General features: G+C 47.6%; 1 protein-coding gene across 1 annotated transcript in view; it reads left to right on the top strand.

Moving 5' to 3' along the window:
• Positions 1-13,424: 13,424 nt before the first annotated feature.
• OPRD1 (opioid receptor delta 1) overlaps positions 13,425-18,537 on the top strand; it is a gene marked incomplete at both ends in the record, with an annotated part of 29,663 nt that continues 24,550 nt past the window's right edge. The window contains one exon of the mRNA XM_080921761.1: positions 13,425-13,639. Within this exon, the coding sequence (XP_080777887.1) occupies positions 13,425-13,639 (215 nt within the window). The remainder of the gene's footprint in view (positions 13,640-18,537) is intronic.

Below are 18,537 nucleotides of genomic sequence, written 5' to 3'. Positions count from 1 at the left end.
GAATCTCCTCTTTGTATTTTTGCTGGAGTAATCTGTAACCCCCAGCGTGGCAGAAATTTTTGTGTTTTCTTAAACATAGTCTCTAAAACATCTTTGTCAGAATCAGCCAACAGAATGTCATCCATATAATAATAAATGATAGATCGAGGAAATTGCTTACAAATAATTCTTTTTAAAGATTTATTTATTTATTATACATAAGTCTTCAGACACACCAGAAGAGGGCATCAGATCCCATTACAGATGGTTGTGAGCCACCATGTGGTTGCTAGGAATTGAACTCAGGATCTCTGGAAGAGCAGTCAGTGCTCTTAATGGCTGAACCATCTCTCCAGCCCCTACAAATAATTTCTAATGGTTATTGCACAAAATTCTGACATATAGTCAGACTATTTAATAATCCTTGTGGAAGTACCTTTCAGTGGCATCTCTTTAGTTGGATGACTATTGTTCAGAGTAGGTACTAAAGAAGCAAACCTTTCCCTGTCTTTTTCATTCAAGGGTATTGAGAAAAAATAAAAAAAAACAATCTTTCAAGTCAATTATTATAAGAGCCATGATTTTGGTAACAGAGATGGTAAAGGAAATCCAGGCTGTAAAGGACCCATTGGTTGAATTACCTTCTTAATTTCTCTTAAGACTGTTATCATCCTCCGTTTACCTGAATTCTTTTCTTCAACGAACATAGGAGATTCCAGAGTAGACTCTTCCGTGTGTTGAGCCTCCAGCTGCTCTTTTACTGGCTGTTCAAGTGTCTGTAATTTTTCTTTTGATATGGTCACTGCTCTTTCCAAGGAGGCTAGTTTGATAACTAGCTTAGGGGCAAGGCTGATAAGTCAGCAATGGACCCTTTTATAAATTTGAAATCTCAATCTCTGTGACATTTCGTTTTTTTGATCATGGGCACAGGCTGCGATTGTTCTCTATCACTGGTATCAATATTATATGGAGTGTTTCAGATATATAGTATTAACTATATATAGTTAATATATATATATATATATATATACATATATATATATATATATATATATATATATATAATTGCCTGGTCTTGTCTTATTTCAATATATTATTTTCCTTGTTTCAATTAAAAGTATTTTTATTTTATTTTATTCTTGAGTGTTTTGCTTACATGTTTCCAGGAACATCTACCATATCATCTCTAATTTCCTCATTTTCTGCCCCTAGAATTGCAGGAATATAATCTGAGTACCCCACTGTTGTAAAAGATCCCTTCCCCATAAGTTTATGAATATGTTAGCCACATAAGGTCTCAACTTCCCTGTTTGCCTTTCTGGACCCACACAGGTAATCCATTGGACACTTTGTCTTACTCATGATAACTTATCGATTTTTAAAAAGATTTATTATTTTATGTATTTGAGTACACTGTCAACTTCAGACACAGCAGAACAGGAATCAGATCCCCGGATGGTTGTGAGCTACCATGTGGTTGCTGGGATTTGAATTCAGGACCTCGGGAAGAGCAGTCAGTGCTCTTAACCGCTGAGCCATCTCTCCAGCCCAATGTACCAGTTCTTACAAATTGTGTGTAAACCTTCTGAAGTGGCCAGTCTGGATTCAAAACTTTTTGGAAAGTATATTAACATCAGCGCCTATATTCACCTGACCTTTTATGTCAACACCATTCATTTGTACCATTAATTTGTGTCTCTGATAATCGACCACTGTTTGCCAGAACACACGCTTTCCAGTTGTCCCATAAGCCCTCGTCCTTTCTACTGGAGCATCCTTGTCCTTGATGTAAGGCAATCATGATTGCTGAGCAATTCTATCCCCTGCGTCAATTTGCAATTTCTTTTTCACATTTGCCATGATTTTTCTTTCTTCCCTGCTGTCCCCGTCTACTACACCGGGATGCACAGTAAGTCCTTGAGAAGTTAATCCACTTCCCAAGATTATTCCCACTGTCCCTGAGGGTAAGGACCATACACACCAGTGGTTAACTTGTAACATTCAACTTTGGGGGATAGTGTAAGAGGGGTACCTGTGGCCAGATCCTAAGCTGCACTTCCTTCTGTAGCACGCACAAGATCAGAAAGACCTCATTTTGATTTTCTTGCCTGTTTGGTACCTCCTGCCTGACCAAAGGGACACAGCTCGTAATTTTTGCTGTCGGACTTTGAGCTGACAGGCCCCTCTGTTTATTTTCTGATGGCAAGAGGTTACCTCTTATGTCTCTCTTAGACTGGCAGTCCGTTGACCAATGTTTTCCCTTTCCACAGAGGATACTATACCCTGGCAGTCTCTGTGGCTCACAGTGACCAAGCCTGATTGTTCTCTCCTACAATTATCATATTCTCTAGAGTCATTGCGCCTGATATTTTGAGCTCTGAATTTTTTAGCCTTACAATTTCTTTGGAAATGACCAAATTCACCACAATGAAAACATCGAGCATTTTGATTCCTGATATTCCCAGCTATGATTTGCCCTATGGTGTTTATATTATACTCCTGAGAACCAATACCAGTCATCTCCCTTATCCATCCATCCTTAGGGGCTCCATGTGCTTTCAATGGTCTAACTACTCTCTTATATTTGGTATTTTCAAATGCCAAAATTTCTATCTACGACTGGGTTTCAGGGTCTGTTATGGCTCTATTACAGGCTGAACTCAACCTCTGTAAGAATTCTTTAAAAGCGTCTCCAGAACTCTGTACTATTTTAGCAAATGAGGTAGATTCCCCCCCGCCCCCCCCAGATTCCTCAACCAAATCCCAAGCTCTTAAAGCTGCAGTACAACATTGTTCAATTACAGCATCACGAGATTGGATCTGTTCTTGTAAGGCGGCATAATGCCCTTCCCCAAGCAGCTGCTCTTGAGTAACACTTATTCCCCCGTTGTAATTGGTGACCATCTTCTCATACACCAATCCCTCCCAGTCCTGAGGGATCGCCCTATGCTGTGTAGTCCAGTTATTTAGTTTCTTTGGCCGAGAAGAACGTAAACCATACAAAACAATAGATTTTAAAGAATGCTTTAAATCTAGCCATTTTCATCAATTGCTAATAGGCAGGAATGCCATCATTAGCATGCATACGCTGCACAAAGACTGGAAAGGCTGAAGGTGACTGTGTAGGTCCCAGCACATCCTCTGGTGATGCACTTGGCCGCACACTAACCTGCTGTGCTATTTCCTGCTCTCTCAGGCGCCTGGAAGCAGGAGGGGGCAGCAGTTTACCTTCCAGCCTAGACTGTTCCCCCCTTTCATTGTGTGTTACATTCCTGGTCTCATTCACCAAGCCTGAACTTTTCTTCTCCTCCTAGTGGCCCTCTGTGTTTTCCAAGCACTTCTAACTCTGTCTGCACACTCTAAATGCACAGCCAACTCTGCCATCTTCTCTAACAGGAGAGAACTGTCTGGTTTCCCATTAAACCTTTCCAAAATAGTCTACATGAAAACTACGAAGGCAGGGTACCCCCCCCAGTGGCAGTAGCTCCCATTTTACCAATCTTCTTAGGCCACATTGCTAACCCCTCATAATCTGCCGTTTCCTCTACATTAGAAACAGTTAGCCATAACACCTAAGCCACACTGGGTGCCACCTGTAACTTTAAGTTTTTTCTAACCTTATTTTTAATGATGGTTCTTAAATGCTTTAACCTCCCTTTTAGCCCGTCACCCACCAGAGGTAGTGGAAAAGAAAGGATACAGGGGAAGTAGACCTGTTTAGAAAAGTTCTTTGAAGCAACTCCCATCTATGTTGTCTGGAAATGGGCAGTTCAGTTCATAGGTTCACAGCGGCAGCTCCATCCACTCACAAACACCTCACAGATACACTAGCAGTCCAGTTCGGTAGAGTCGGGTTAGCAACAGTGGTCACATGACCTAGCAGTGACAGCCAGGCCTCAGCCTCAGCTGGAGTCAGCAGGAGGGACCCAGAGGGACACCAGGAGAAATTCTCTGATGTGCCTCTCTCAGGAAAGCAAAGATCAGCAAAGACTCAAGACCCACAAGAGTTATACATCTAGCTGCACCAGCAAGCCAAGCTCTGTGTCTGTCTCTCCATGGAATCCTATTGATATCTTTCAAACATCACGTGTCCTCCACGTGGCTTGCCTCAGCCAGAGTCCTTGGAAGCAGCAAGACACTGCAACACACTTTTGGTCCCTTTCTCTTTATGGAGTCCTGACAAAGGCAGCTCAACTATGCAACATAAGGCGGACCAATACATCCGTGTTCTTAGCAAAGACTCCTTCATCACGCGTTCTTTCACGTGTTTGCTTTAGCAGACCCTTTCCTGTGTCTGCTTCAGTGAAATGTTCCTTCATGAGTCGGCCTTAGCCTTTCACACCTGTGTCCACTCTAACAAAATGTTCCTTTAAGTGTTTGCCCCAGCAAAACACTATCCAACTGACTTTCCAAAGAACCCTAAAGTTCCCACTTCAACACACCACCCTGGCTCGCTGCCTGACTGGCCCTTTGCAGGGACAGGGAGAAACTGACCAGGGGCAGGAACTTAATTTGGGGCATCATCAAGCTCTTTAGTGTTTGCCTCAGGCCTATGGACCTGAGTATGCTCTGTTGGGAGGGGCTGAGACAAAAAGGAAAGAAGGGAAGAGTGCCTTGGGAACATGGCTGACAAGGTCAACCCAAGGTCAACCACCAGAACTTCCTGTGTACCTCGGACATGAGAGGGTGAACATCAAAGGGTGAGCACATCCTACTCTCCGCTCAGGTTGGAAGAAGGAAAGAAAGGAAGTAGCTAGCCTGTAGGACCCCAACAGAGGAGACAGGAATCCCCAGATATGGCAGAGAGGGTCAAGAAGCCAAAGGGGAAGAAGAAAGAAGAAAGAACCCAGAAAGAGAAAGTGTTGAGGTTTGGTCTTTTGCTATGCATCCTAATGCTAAATACTGGCGCCCAAGGCCTGGTTGCTACACAAAGTGATGCTTTGTGACCTTGCTCCTTAATCTAAAACTATTGGTTGGATAAAGATGCAGATAGCCAATAGCTGGGCAGAAGAGAGAGGTAGGTAGAGTTTTGGTTCCCAGGCTTGGGGTCTGAGGCAGGACTACAAGGTGGAGAGAGGAGAAGATGCCATGGGGTAAGAATCTTGAAAACATGGCTCTGAGGCTGCCAATTGGAGTTAAGAGCTGCCCAGATGGAACATGGCAAGTTATAACTCGGGGGTTATTGATTGCAAAGTAGATACTAATAGCTTAGAGGATAGGTATCTGCCCAGCTTTAGTGCATTAAAGGCTTAATATAAATATAAAGATTTTTTTTGTTCTTTATCTGGGATCTAAATGATCAAAGGAGGGGGAGAAAGCCCCGACTGAGATTAGATACATTCAGGAGAAAACTGATTTCTGTCAAAGGAAAAAAAGCAACAACATCTTGGTCAGAAAGTCCGATGGCAGTTTTCTAGCTGCCACCATCAGACTGCCACCATCAGACTACCACCCCAGGGGGCTGTTATCTGGAGGGCTGTTAGCAGTTAAGGAAGAAATCTAGAGAAGACTCTTCCCACATCTGGCAGCCTGCATTGCTGGGCTCAAGCTCAGGGTTCCTTTCCTTGTGTACACAGCACCCCTAGAGCCCCAGTGAGTCATAGGCTTGAGACTGACTGTCTGAGTCTCAGACTGTCCCCTCCTTGCAAGTCCTATTAGCTCTGCCCCAAACCCAATGAACCAACAATCTTAAAACTTGGTCATTGTAGAGGTGATTGCTGACAAGCTTAATTAATAATAGGGTGCTGATTCCTGGGGCCCACAAGAAACTCCAGCTTCTCACCTCCACACTGCACCCAGGCAACTCCTTCTCCAAGGTTGTATAAGCAGGGGTCCCTGAGACCAGCACCTTGGGAGATGTTCTCTGACCTGTTTAGCTGCCTGAAATCATGCAGAGAGCTCCAGCAATCGGGCTGTTACTCATGCTGGGTTGCCTGTCAGTGATACATCTGCCCCAGAGTTATCTGTGTTCCTGCAAGTAACCTTCACCATATTCCTATCAGAAACTCCGATAAGCTCATTGGTTTGTCCAGATGGGCTTCCGTTGTACAGTGACTTTGGTTTGCTGTCAGTTGCCAAATCTTGGAAGAGTAGATTTAATGATGTCCTTTGGAAAAGTGTCATGCATTAAAGGCAGAAAGAGCTAGAACTGTGGGGGGCCCTGTAGTCAGATGACTGCTTACAGGCTGAAAGCCTCCGGGCTGCCTGTGGAGCAACAGCCATGTCCATAGATTCAGCAAGAAATGAAGGTTAGAGGAGACCACTATGGAATTGGCAGCTGCTGGGAGCAGAAACAGGCCCAGCAAGATGGCTCAGCAGGAGAGGCCACTAAGCCTGACAGTCTGAGTTTGAACCCTGGGACTCACGTGGTAGAAGGAGAGAACCAATTCCCACAAGTTGTCCTCTGACCTGGGATAGACAAGCCCTATACATAAACACACTCACACACACACACACACACACACACACACACACACACACACTACACACATATACCACACAAACACACACATACCACACAGATAAACATACACCACACACAGACACACCACACACATATACAAACACACACATACATAGATATTAATAAAACATTTTTCTTTAAGATAGAGAAAGAGAGTAGTCGAGAATTAATCTCAGGGGTCACAGAGATGGCACAGTGGTCGAAAGCACTGGTTGCTCTTCCAGAGGACCCAGTTTCAGTTCCCTGCTCTCTCAGGGATCCGCCCATCTCTGCCTCCCCAAGTGCTTGGCTTAAAGGTGAGCACTGCCCAGCTGCTTTTGTTTTTAATGTAGTGATCTTATTAATTCTTTAAGGATTTCGTACATACAGTGGATCTCGTTCATATTCTCCCCGAGTCTCAAATCCTACCGTCGGCAAGCAGATGGTAGGTGCCAATCTTCTATTTTTTTCCTCTCATTTGTTGGGTTCTCTCTGGATCTCACCCAGGCTCTGAAGATGTCCGCCTTTCTGGGTATAAGATGAAATAGGGAAATCTGACCTCGGCATCAGGGACGGGATCTGGAGAAGCTCTAATGTGCTCTGGGAAGACAAGAGTGCTTTCCAAGTGAAAGTGGTTATTATTTTATGGTCATCCTCACATTCCTCTTCCCTCCAGGGGTTCACAGATGGAGCTGGACTGAAAGGCAGCCCAGGGGAGCTGCCAAGAGGCAAGCCAGCTGCTGTAGTTTGCACCAGGCAGATCTGTCTTTCTGGCAGGTGGGAGCCACATTCCCACGTACTAAATTGCTAATAGCTTCCCTGGGGAATTTCCTTTCAGCTCTGACTCCTGCAGTGATTGCTGTTGCTCTGGTGGCTGACACCTTCTGATGCCCTGGGCTCGCCCTGGATTTCCCCATCCAGTTTGGGGGTTTGCTCCTGAAGTCAGGGATGGTGTCAAACACCAAGCCCAGCCCAAAAATTTCAGTTAAATTCGGATGACTTTTGTCTGCTCTGTACTGTAGCAGAGATGGAGGTGTGATGTTCTTGCCTAAAATCCCAGCACTTAGGAGGCAAAGGCAGGGGGATTGTGGGTTCCAGGCCAGCCCTGGCTACGTAACCAGACATTCTCTCATCTCCCCATCCCAAAACAAAAGCGTGGTAAACACAAGGATTTCTCTGATTTCCAAGGGAGAGGGGAGAGAAGGTGGTCAGAGGCAACTGGTTTTGCTCTGGGACCCTATGTGTTGGGTCACACACATCTGGCACCTCTGCCAAGAGCTGAGCTGAGATTCCAGTCAAACCTGATAAGGCCAAAATCCTCAGAGCAATTCGAGTAAACCTGGAGATGAGTTCACTCTCTCGTTTTCCCTCCTCTTCTTCTTCCTCCTCTTCTTCCTTTTCCTCTTTCTCCTCTTCCTCTTCCTCTTCTCCTTCTCCTCCTCCTCCTTCTTCTCTTTCTTCTTCTTCTTCTTCTTCTTCTTCTTCTTCTTCTTCTTCTTCTTCTTCTTCTTCTTCTTCTTCTTCTTCTTCTTCTTCTTCTTCTTCTTCTTCTCTTTCTTCTCTTTCTCCTCCTTCTCTTCCTCCACCTTTTGGTACAAGGGATTGAGCTCGGCCTGATGAAACAAGGCAGATGCTATGTCATTGAATATATCCATGGCTCAGGAGCAAGATGTCTGTAGAAGTTGGCTTGGGCAGCCAGGAGAGCCAGCGTTGGCCACAAGGAATGATAACAGCAGATACTCATGCCTAGAGGACTGACTGGCTTCAATCCCACACCTGGTGATTTTGATGATTAACTCTCTCATCTCTAGGGCCAGAAGCTGATGGCTTTTGGCAATTTAACTCTTTCTTGCTATTTCAGGGCCAAAAGCAGCTGGCTCCTGGCAATTAACTTCTGCTAATAGCAGGGGGAAATTTTTAGTTACTTGGGTTCTTTTCTCTTTGACTCTGGTCTCTCACTGGCCAGGCAAGAGGCTTGGAGTTCCTTAACTCTTCATGAGCCAGGGAAGACAAAAAGAAAGGAAAAGAGAGAAAGTTCAGGCATTCACAGGGACACACATAACCTTGCTCGATTCACTGTAGTTCTTAGTCTTTATACTTTCTCAGGATAATGGATCACATGGTTTTCTAAACATTTTTACATTCTATAAGTTCATAGAAAGTTTAAGGCAATAGTTCATGATGGATAAAGCTTAATGAGTTACAGCAGAACTGTTTACACGTCTTTCCAATAAGACTAGTCTGACTAAATACTCAGTATTTGTTACTAGCTCTGTAAGTTCATTTTTACATCATAAGTTAGCATGGGATTTTGTCCACAGACAAAGCATCTGCCTTGTGTCACTATTTTGAAGCCTTGTATAGAGAAACCAGTTCATCATTTATTTTCTGTCCTCGCTTCTAAAAATCAATTGTCCGTTCCCAGTTTACGACCTTTAGTTACCAGATAGTAGCCTCATTCCTAGCCTGGAAGGTATGCTTTCCTTGATTGTTCCAGCCTCTTCATCTGGAGGCTGCTAGGAGGAGACTGGCTTCCACGAAGCTAGGATGAGGGTCTTAAAGCCCACACCGCAGTGACACACCTAATTCAACAGGGCCACATCTAATAGTACCACCTTCTGGGCCAAGCATATACAAACCATCACACACATTAAGAATGTATATTAAGAGCCTAGGGTAGTGACTTAACCCTTCAAGTAGAAGGAAAAGAATTTTTAAAAGTCCTAATATGGGGGGGGGGGGGAGGGAGGCAGGTTTTGTTGGATGGATTGGGAGGAGTCCAGAAGCCGGAAGAGCCCCTTTTCTCTCCCGTATCTCAGTTTCTCCCTTTGCACCAAAATCTCTGAGTACTTCAGACCATTTGAGATGGGGGTGGAGTCTAGCAGCATATATGATCACAGTAAAAGATCTTGTTTCAGAAGTCCTCAGATGGCTGAGTGTGAAAGCCTGGTGTGAAGGCGGGTGGGGGTGGGGTTCTCTAGCTGATGGGGGAGCTGAGGTGTGAATGGGGTAAATGAAGCTTGGGGCTCCTCTGGGTGTGTCCTTTTAAAAATGTTTCTTTTGGGCTGGAGAGATGGCTCGGCGGTTTAGAGCACTGGTTGCTCTTCCAGAGGTCCTGAGTTCAATTCTCGGCAACCACATGGTGGCTCACAACCATCTGTAATGGGATCTGATGCCCTCTTCTGGTGTGTCTGAAGACAGTGACACTGTACTTATATATAATAAGTAAACTTAAAAAAATGTTTCTATTTCAGATGTCTGTGTGCTTGAGTGCACGCGCACACACACACACACACACACACACACACACACACACACACACACACACACCAGTGCAGGCACTGGAGGACAGAGGTGTCTGATCCCCGGGCTGGAGCTACAGGCAGTTGTGAACTTAACAACATGGATGCTAGGAACCAAATTTGGGTCTTTTGCAAGAACAATACTGGCTTTCAACTGCTGAGCCATCTCTCCAGCCCCTGGCTTTGTTCCCCCCCCCCCCCGGGAAAGAATAAATATCTTGATAAATGATTCATGCTGGGGGGTCAGGAGGGAATTTTCCTTGCCAGCCTACTCTCAGAACCCAAGTCATTACCTAGTGTTAGGGGAAGGATGAAGAGAGTGGGAGGCATATGGCCCATGGAGGTGCGGCTAGGCCTGGGGGCAAGGGGGGATGCCTCTGGGAAACCTATGTTGGGAATCCCTTCCCCCTAAGGGACCAGCTACACAATGGTATAGTACAGAATAGAGTTTATTCAGGTCATGGGAGAGTTAAGAGGGTGGTAGAGGCAGGGAGAGGGGGGAAGGGAAGGGGAAGAGGAGGGATGGGGTGGGAGAGCAAGAGAGCCAGGAGGAAAGAGAGGCCAAGAGAGAGAGGAGAGGGCAAGCAGCCCCTTTTATAGTGTCAGGTCACTGGGGCGGAGCAAACCTGGCTACTGCCAGGTAATTGAGGGGTGGGGTTTACAGAATCCCAACACCTAGGAGCACAGAACTGAGGAGCAACAATATCGTCTTATTCCAATCTGCCTTGGGAATCTTTATTCTTTCAAATGACATGCCCTGAGCACCCAGTCTGACCAGGCCTCTCCTGGCTTCAAGGATCAGTCAGACCTGGTCTCTTTAAGATGATGAAAAGATTATACAAGAATAGCTACCATATGGGGTAATTTAGTGCCAACCCTCAGTTTTCTTATCTGTAAAGTGGGACAATAATAAGACTATGCTGTTAAATGGTGATCCATGGATAAGATACTCACTACAGTGCCTGGAGCACAGCAATGTGTATGTTGTGTCTTAGTCACTGTTCTTTCACTGTGAAGAGACACCATGACCACAGCAGCTCTTATCAAGGAAAGCCTTTAATTGGGGCTGGCTACAGTTCAGAGGTTTAGTCCATTGCTATCATGGTGGAAAATGTAGCAGAAAACATACAGGCAGACATGATCATGGGGAAATAGCTTGGAGTTCTATATCTGGATCTGCAGGCAGCAGGAAGAGAGAGAGAGAAAGCCACTGGGCCGGGTTTGGGCTTCTAAGACCTCAAAGCCCACCCCTAGTGATACACTTCAACAAGGCCACACCTCCTCCAACAAAAAGGCCACACCTCCTGATCCTTCCAAGTAGTGCTACTCCCTCATGACTCATCATTCAGACACTGAGCCTATGAGGGCCGTTTTTATTCATCCACCACAGGTTGAATATCTGTTTCCTTCTTCAAATATCCCATTGACTGCCAGGCATGATGGCTCCTGTCTGTAATTCCAGCACTCTGGAGGGAGGCACAGTCAAGAGGATCTCCACAGGTCTGAGGCTAACCTAGTCTACATAGTGAGTCCCAGGGCTGTACAGCGGAACCTTATTTAGAAAGAAAGAAGAAAGACCAAACCAGATTTGGATAGATTTTTTTTTTTCATCCTTGCCCTCTCTATCTGACATAGTCTATCTAGACATAGACTTCCTAGGCGTGCAACGGCTTGATAGAATGTTCTGGAACAGCGGGGGACATTAAGGAAAGGGATGACTCGGGATCTTGGCTGGACAATGAGTAGAGGAAGGGAGAGCCAGTCATATAACCTCCCTTTACTTGCTATTCTAAGAGCATAACTGGCCCATAAGGTGACCTTGGTTTTTAATTTAATTTATTTTATTTTATTTAAGACAAGGACTCACTATGCAGGCCTGGCTGGCTTGGAACTGGCTCTGTAGACCAGGCTGGCTTTGAACTCACAGAGCTCCACCTGTCTCTGCCTCCCAAGCGCTAGAATTAAAGGTGTGCCTCACCATGCTCTGCTGTTGTTAAAAGTTTTACTTTATGTGTGTTTGCATGCATGTCTGTGTACCATGTGTATGCAGTGCCCATGGAAGCCAGAAGAGGGCGGCAGAGCCCCTAGAACCAGAGTACAGATGGTTGAGAGCCACCTGTGTGGGTGCTGGGAGCTGAACGCCAGATCTCTGCAAGAGCAGCAAGTACTCTTAACCACTGAACCATCACTCCAGCCCCCAACTTGCTTTCTTACACAACCCAGGACCACCTCCCTAGGAGTGGCACCGCCCACAGTGGGCTGGGTGCTCCTCCCCATCGGCCATCAATCAAGAACAAGGCCCACAGACTTATGGGTAAATCTCATGGGGGCATTTTCTCATTAAGATTCCCTCTTCCCAGATATGTTTAGTCAATGTGAGGGAAACAAACAAACCCAGCACGGTGGTCTTTAATACCTGCCAACCACGGAGCTCCCTGCTGTCACCCCTGGCTGCCTTCAGTCCTTTTGACTTGTAGGACCTTTACATAGGTTTTTCTTTTTTCTAGAAGGTTCTTCTTATTTCTTCCCTAAATTAGTCTCCCCCAGTCCTAAATTCACACAACACCTCAAGTGCCATTTCCTTTAGGAATGCTATCCTGACCCTACCCTGCCCCCACATTCCTCGAGTTAAGACTTCTTTGTGATTTTTAGAATTGATGTCTCTTCCTGTCTGACCTGTTACTCTTGCAAGCCCGGCCTCTATCCGATTGTGCACACCAGTGTACCCGGCTCTTAGGCACCCTCAGAGCAAATGTGGATCTAATGAATGGGGTGCAGAAACGCATGGCTGATAACGGGTGTTGGTGGTTTTACTTACAGCTGAAACAGACTGCTAGCTCAGAGCATAGGTCCAGACAGGAAAGTTGTGTCTCTAGTAACACACATTCGTCTGTCCAGAGAGTTGTGACCTTTGGTTAATGACCTTGATGGCCGTTTATGTCTGCCATCTCCTGTTCCAAACCGTACCGACCCAGGTGGGTTCATTTTCAGTGCCTCCCCACTGGGGTTGTAGCTGATCGTATTATCAGTTTTCATTGGGCTCCTTTGGGGGGACCGGACGGTTTTGGTTTTGTTTCTTGGTCAGGAATCACTTGACAGTTCTAGAAGACTCGGTGAGGAGCAGAGCGCACACAGCACGGAGACACTGGGGGAGGGGAGTTGGTGGGATCTGAGTTCTTTACTCCGTTGTCTTCATCTCCCCCAAGCCCTCTGAAGGAGGCAGATTTTCCTCATTTTGCAGACACAGATAATGAACTTGAGAGTGCTTAAGCGGCTTGCTCAAGGTTACTCCCGCCGTCCGTGCAGAGGCGGGAGGCGGGATTCGCATCCAGGTTCTTCTGACTCCAAAGTGGCTCGGAGGGTGGGGCGGAAGGCCGGGGCGGGCTGGGGTCGCCTGGGGTTAGCCGAGCCCAGGCAGTGAGAGCGCGGGAGGCCTTTCCGGCCCAGCTCCGGGCCGGTGGTGCAGCGCCCGCCCCCGATCACGGGCGCAGATTGGCGGCCGCCTCCGGACCACGTGGTGCGCGCCGCGGCTCGGGGCTCCCCCGGCTTGGGCGAGCGCTGCGGGCGGCGGACCGGGCGGAGGAGGCGGGAGCGAGCGCTGCAGCCTGCGGCGTCGGGGCTGTGGCCTCCGTTTTCCGCGCGCCACTCGCTGGGTCCCTGCGCCCAGGGCGCACGGTGGAGACGGACGCGGCGGCGGCGCCATGGAGCCGGTACCTTCTGCCCGTGCGGAGCTGCAGTCCTCGCTCTTCGACAACGTCTCGGACGCCTTCCCCAGTGCGGGCACTAATGCGTCGGGGTCGCCGGGCGCCCGGAGTGCCTCGTCCCTCGCTCTGGCCATCGCCATCACTGCGCTCTACTCGGCTGTGTGCGCTGTGGGGCTTCTGGGCAACGTGCTCGTCATGTTTGGCATCGTCCGGTGAGTCAAGTCGGCCGAGGGTGTCGCGGGGTTTAGTCCCAGGGTCAGAGAGAACGCTACAGTTTGTAGACCAGATACCCAACCCCGACTCCCTGGGGTCCTGAATGCCCTGCATAGAGGACAGGTCCTCTGAGATGATAAGGACAGGGTCCCTGTGTGTGTGTGTGTGTGTGTGTGTGTGTGCTTGCACTAGCCTAACTACATAACATTTAATCATCCTTGACATCTCTTTGCTTCTGCATCACGGAGGTGGGGACGGGGACAGTTGGGCGACACTTTGTGTGTCTGCCACGCTCACAGTTTGTGATTGGGCAGTCTGACAGGAGCATGCATGTTTAGTCCTCTGAAACCTTACAGGGGTGAGTCGAGGTGCTCTACACAATACCTTAGAGGTCTTTGGAGCGTACGGCAGGGACAGGCTGTCTGCTGCAGGCTGTGGGGATACTCCCCACATCACATTTAGCAGTCATCATCTGTGGTTGCTGTGTGTGTGTGCTTGTCCCAAACCATCAGTCTGCGATTCTGCGAGACTGAGACTGTGTTTGCATTGTTTCTTGTCAAACTTCGAGAGGTCCTAGAGGAGGGAGACATCCAGGGTGACTCTGAACACAGTCTTTATGTCGCTGCGTGTTCTCTAATGGACAGCCCCATAGTCCCTGTAGACTGCCCATGGGTTTCCTCTTCCTTACCCCAGTGACCGTGGGGTCAGGGCAGATTGATCCTCCTTGAGGCTTGGGCTACAGAGCAACTTTAAGGCCAGCTAGAGAATATACCAAGACCCCCTCTCAAAGTAAGAGAAGGAGAGAAGATAGATAGATGGATGGATGGATGGATCAATCGATCGATCGGTAGATAGATAGAATGAGATTATTAACAGGAACTTTAGGGGGTCAGAGGATATAGCTGAATTGGTAGGCTATGTGGTTTGTATGAATCCCTGGGTTCAGTCCCTAGTACACTATAAATTGGACACAGTGGTCCATGGCTGTAATCCAACCATGGGGGTGTTGAAGCGGAAGGCTCAGAAGCTCAAAGTCATGTTTGGTTACACAGAGAATTTGAGGCCGGTCTAGGGTAATGGGCTTGGGATATAGTTAAATGGTAGAATACTTGCCTACCAATGTGCAAGGTTGAGAACTGCCTAAATTAACAAACGAAATGTCTCCAATCATCTGTACCCGTGGGGACACTGATGTCAGTAAAGCGCCCCCTCCAGACGCCACACTGAGGTGAGGGCTCATGACAGGCTCCATAGTATCCGGCATACAAATAAAAGAAAGGTCTTGGTTTCCCTCTGTCTGCCGCCAAGGTGCCGGGGCTGCTGAGGTGAGTTCTCAAGCCACGCCCTTGAGGGGGTGGGAGCACTAAGAGCCACGCCCTTGAGGGGGTGGGAGCACTAAGAGCCACGCCCTTGAGGGGGTGGGAGCACTAAGAGCCACGCCCATGAGGGGGTGGGAGCACTAAGAGCCACGCCCATGAGGGGGTGGGAGCACTAAGACCCTGTCTTGTTTAGACAGCATGTGTCTCTTGCTTCTGTCCCTTCTCTTGCTCAGATTAGGGGTTCAGATCCTGGACTCTCATCCAGAAGACATTCCATACAGATGGCACAGGGCAGAGGTAAAGGTCATGGCTGTGGGGCAGGTGATGCCCGGTTTCTGGTTTCTATTTTCTATCCCAACTTCAACATGTCCTAACAATGTGGCTTTGGCCAAACAGCTCAACTTCCCCAAGCCTCATTTACCTCATTTGAAAATGTATGATGGTTAGAAGAGTGTGTTGGGGCCAGGCAGTGGTAGCTTATGCCTTTAGTCCCGGCACTTGGGAGGCAGAGACAGGTAGATCTCTGTTAGCAATTCAAGATCAGCCCGGTCTATAGATCGAGTTCCAGGACAGCCAAGGATACACAGAGAAACCAACCCTCCCCAACCTTCCTTCCTCTCCCCCTCAAAAAAAAAAAAAAAAAAAAAAAAAAAAAACAAACCTCACAATAGGCTGTTGGAAAGATTAAACAACAGAAGCATGCAGGCAGTGGCCTAATAGCAGGCACCTGGGAACACCCTAGGCCTTTGGTGTGTGTTGGGGTCTGGATTAACCACACACCTGCAGCTGCCACAGGTGTGCAGCGTGGGTACCTGGGGCCTAGTTGTCTGTAGTTTCCACAGTGGGCCTCGTTTCCGGTCCTTCAAGGGCACACATTTTGTCAGTCAACAAATATAATAATAATTGCTGATGTTAATCACCACCACACCTGTCCAGTCTTGGGTTTGTTTCTTCCTTTCCTTTCTTTCTTTCTCTCTCTCTCTTTCTTTTTTCTTTTCTTTTCTTTTTTCTTTTTCTGGCACAGCCTTGGCTGTGTTCACTCTGTAGAACCAAGCTGGCCTTGAAGTCACCTCATAGAGAACCAACCACCTGCCTTGTCCCTCTCCACCCAGTACTGAATTACAGGCGTGTACCACACACTGGGCTTGAGAATCCCTGATGCCCAGACTCTGAGCACAAGCTTTATGTAGCCTCCAGCCCTTAACAACCATGTTCTAGGGACCCACGGTTACTTGCAACTCTAGGATCAAATGCAGCTTCCTAGGGCTGTGGGATCCAGTGAAGGAACTTGATTTAGTCAGAGGAGGTGATGCCTGGCCCGAGAGGAGTCTGAGATGCTGCACTTGGCTGTAAGGAGAGGTGGGGTGGGGCATCTCAGGGAGAGAGAACAGCGTAGACTGTGAGCCGTCCGGTAGGGAGCAGAGGGTTTCACCTGGGGCCTGGGTAGCCAGGAAGGCAAAGAGGCTGCAGGACAATGGCATGCAAAACCATAAAAGTGGTGTCCTTCTCCCTGAGGTTGTTGGGATTGCCGGAATGCGTTCTGAGCTTCAGTAGTGCCTGGAGACAGTCTGAGTCTACCAACTTACTCTCTGCCATTCAGAGTTCCCAAGAAGTTGCAGATGTTGGAGGAGGGCCATGGAGCAGAGGGACAAGGGGCGATGGGGGTGGGAGTGAGACTCTGGGGAGAGGCTTTCAGACAGGCCTGGGTGCTCGGGCTCTGGCTGCTAGTCTGGATGTGGAATTGGACTCTGGACTGGTTCTCAGGCCATCCATGCTGGGAAATCACGGGGCTTTGAGTGTCAGGAGAGGTTTCTGTGAAGAATGGTGATCAGTGGACCAGGCAGGCAAAGAGCAGGTGTCACAGAATAGAGGTTAGTGCTGGGTGGTGAGAGGAGCCCTGGACAGGTAACCCAAACCTCTGGCCTCCAGCCTCCCTGACCTCTAAAATCCGAGCCTATTAGACTTAAGGGGAAGGCAGACGTTGGCCCAGTGACTCTGGGTGAAGCAAAACGGGGGTGGAGAGCGAGCTGAGGCCAGGGCCTGATGGTCTTGCCCAGAATCTGCCATTTCCTAGGTCTCGGGATCATTCCCTGGGGAGTCACAGACACAGTGCAGTGAGTGGGAGGAGTCACCAGGGACACCAGGTCTCTCCTGTGCTTCTGGATTCTAGGGATTCCAACCTTCACTCCAGTCCTACAGTGGGACCTTCTGTCTCATTCATAGTCTCGGACATGGGCTCCGGAACAGCAGATGCTACTCATCGCAAAGGAGTCACAAGCGCAGCTTTTGTTCTGTGACAGGGTCACCTGGAGCCCAGGCTGGTCCCAGCTTACTGTATTGTCCTACCACTCAAGTAGTAGGGTTACAGACACACGCCACCATGCCCATTTTAGACTCCGTCTTTCTGATCCCCCAAACCATACCTTAACCTCTCTGCCTGTGCTGGGCTTGAGGTACATGGAGAGATTAGGTTGTGCAAATCTCAAGGCCTCAGTATTTGATATCTCCAGCTGCAAACCTGGACATTAGGGCCACACAGGGGCCATCACACACTGGCTATCACATAGTGACCACCAAACATTGGCCATCATCAGACAGTGACATTTTCTTTCTTTTTTAAAAGATTTATTTATTATACATAAGTACACTGTAGCTGTCTTCAGACACACCAGAAGAGGGCATCGGATCCCATTACAGATGGCTGTGTTGGGAATTGAACTCAGAACCTCTCTGGAAGAGCAGTCAGTGCTCTTAACCACTGAGCCATCTCTCTGTGCCTCAGTGTTCTGCTCTGTGGAATGGGAGGGTGGTAGGCCATTACAGGGTGAGAGTGAGGAAGGAAGTCACGAGGTGTGAACCAGCTCCAGGCATTTAGTAGCTGTTCAGAAGAGCAGTATGTGTGAAGCTGGCCCTGTCGGGGAGGGGAAAGGCTTCCCTCTCATTCACCCAGTAAGCATTTGTTAAGCTGTGGAGGAGCTCTGGCTGGATGCTACAGGGAAACTTTAGCAGGTTGATATTAGAGGCTTTCTTTTATAATAAAGATAACCAGATAGTTATTTCAGGACCTAAGGAGACCTTTCAGCAGAGCTTGATGTTACCCATAATCCTACTGCAGAGAAAAGCTTAGTCATTTATGTATATTTCTTTCCCAGCTCTGCTTCTGCATGCACACACACACACACACACACACACACACACACACACACACGCCTTTATGAAATTAGGATTGCATAGGTAAATCAGGATCCAGTTAAATGGATTCTGTAAGATTGTGTGAATGAGGACAACAGGGAGATTTTACTCTGTAACCTGCACTGGACTTGAGTTTCTGATTTCCTGCCTTCTAAGCTAGCCTGAGATACAGAATTGAAACCTTGTATCAAAATAACAAAACCAAAGGGATAAGGGAAACCATTTTGTTTTGTCTTGTTTTTAAAGATTTATTTATTTTATGAATACGACTAAACTGTTGTGTAGCTACACTGTAGCTGTCTTCAGACACGCCAGAAGAAGGCATCAGATCCCATTACAGATGGTTGTGAGCCACCATGTGGTTGCTGAGAATTGAACTCAGGACC

The sequence above is a fragment of the Micromys minutus genome (assembly GCF_963924665.1).
Source record: "Micromys minutus genome assembly, chromosome: 9".
Taxonomy (NCBI): Eukaryota; Metazoa; Chordata; class Mammalia; order Rodentia; family Muridae; genus Micromys; species Micromys minutus.
The sequence above is the reverse complement of the archived record's forward strand: the minus strand, read 5'-3'. Positions and strand labels throughout refer to the sequence as shown.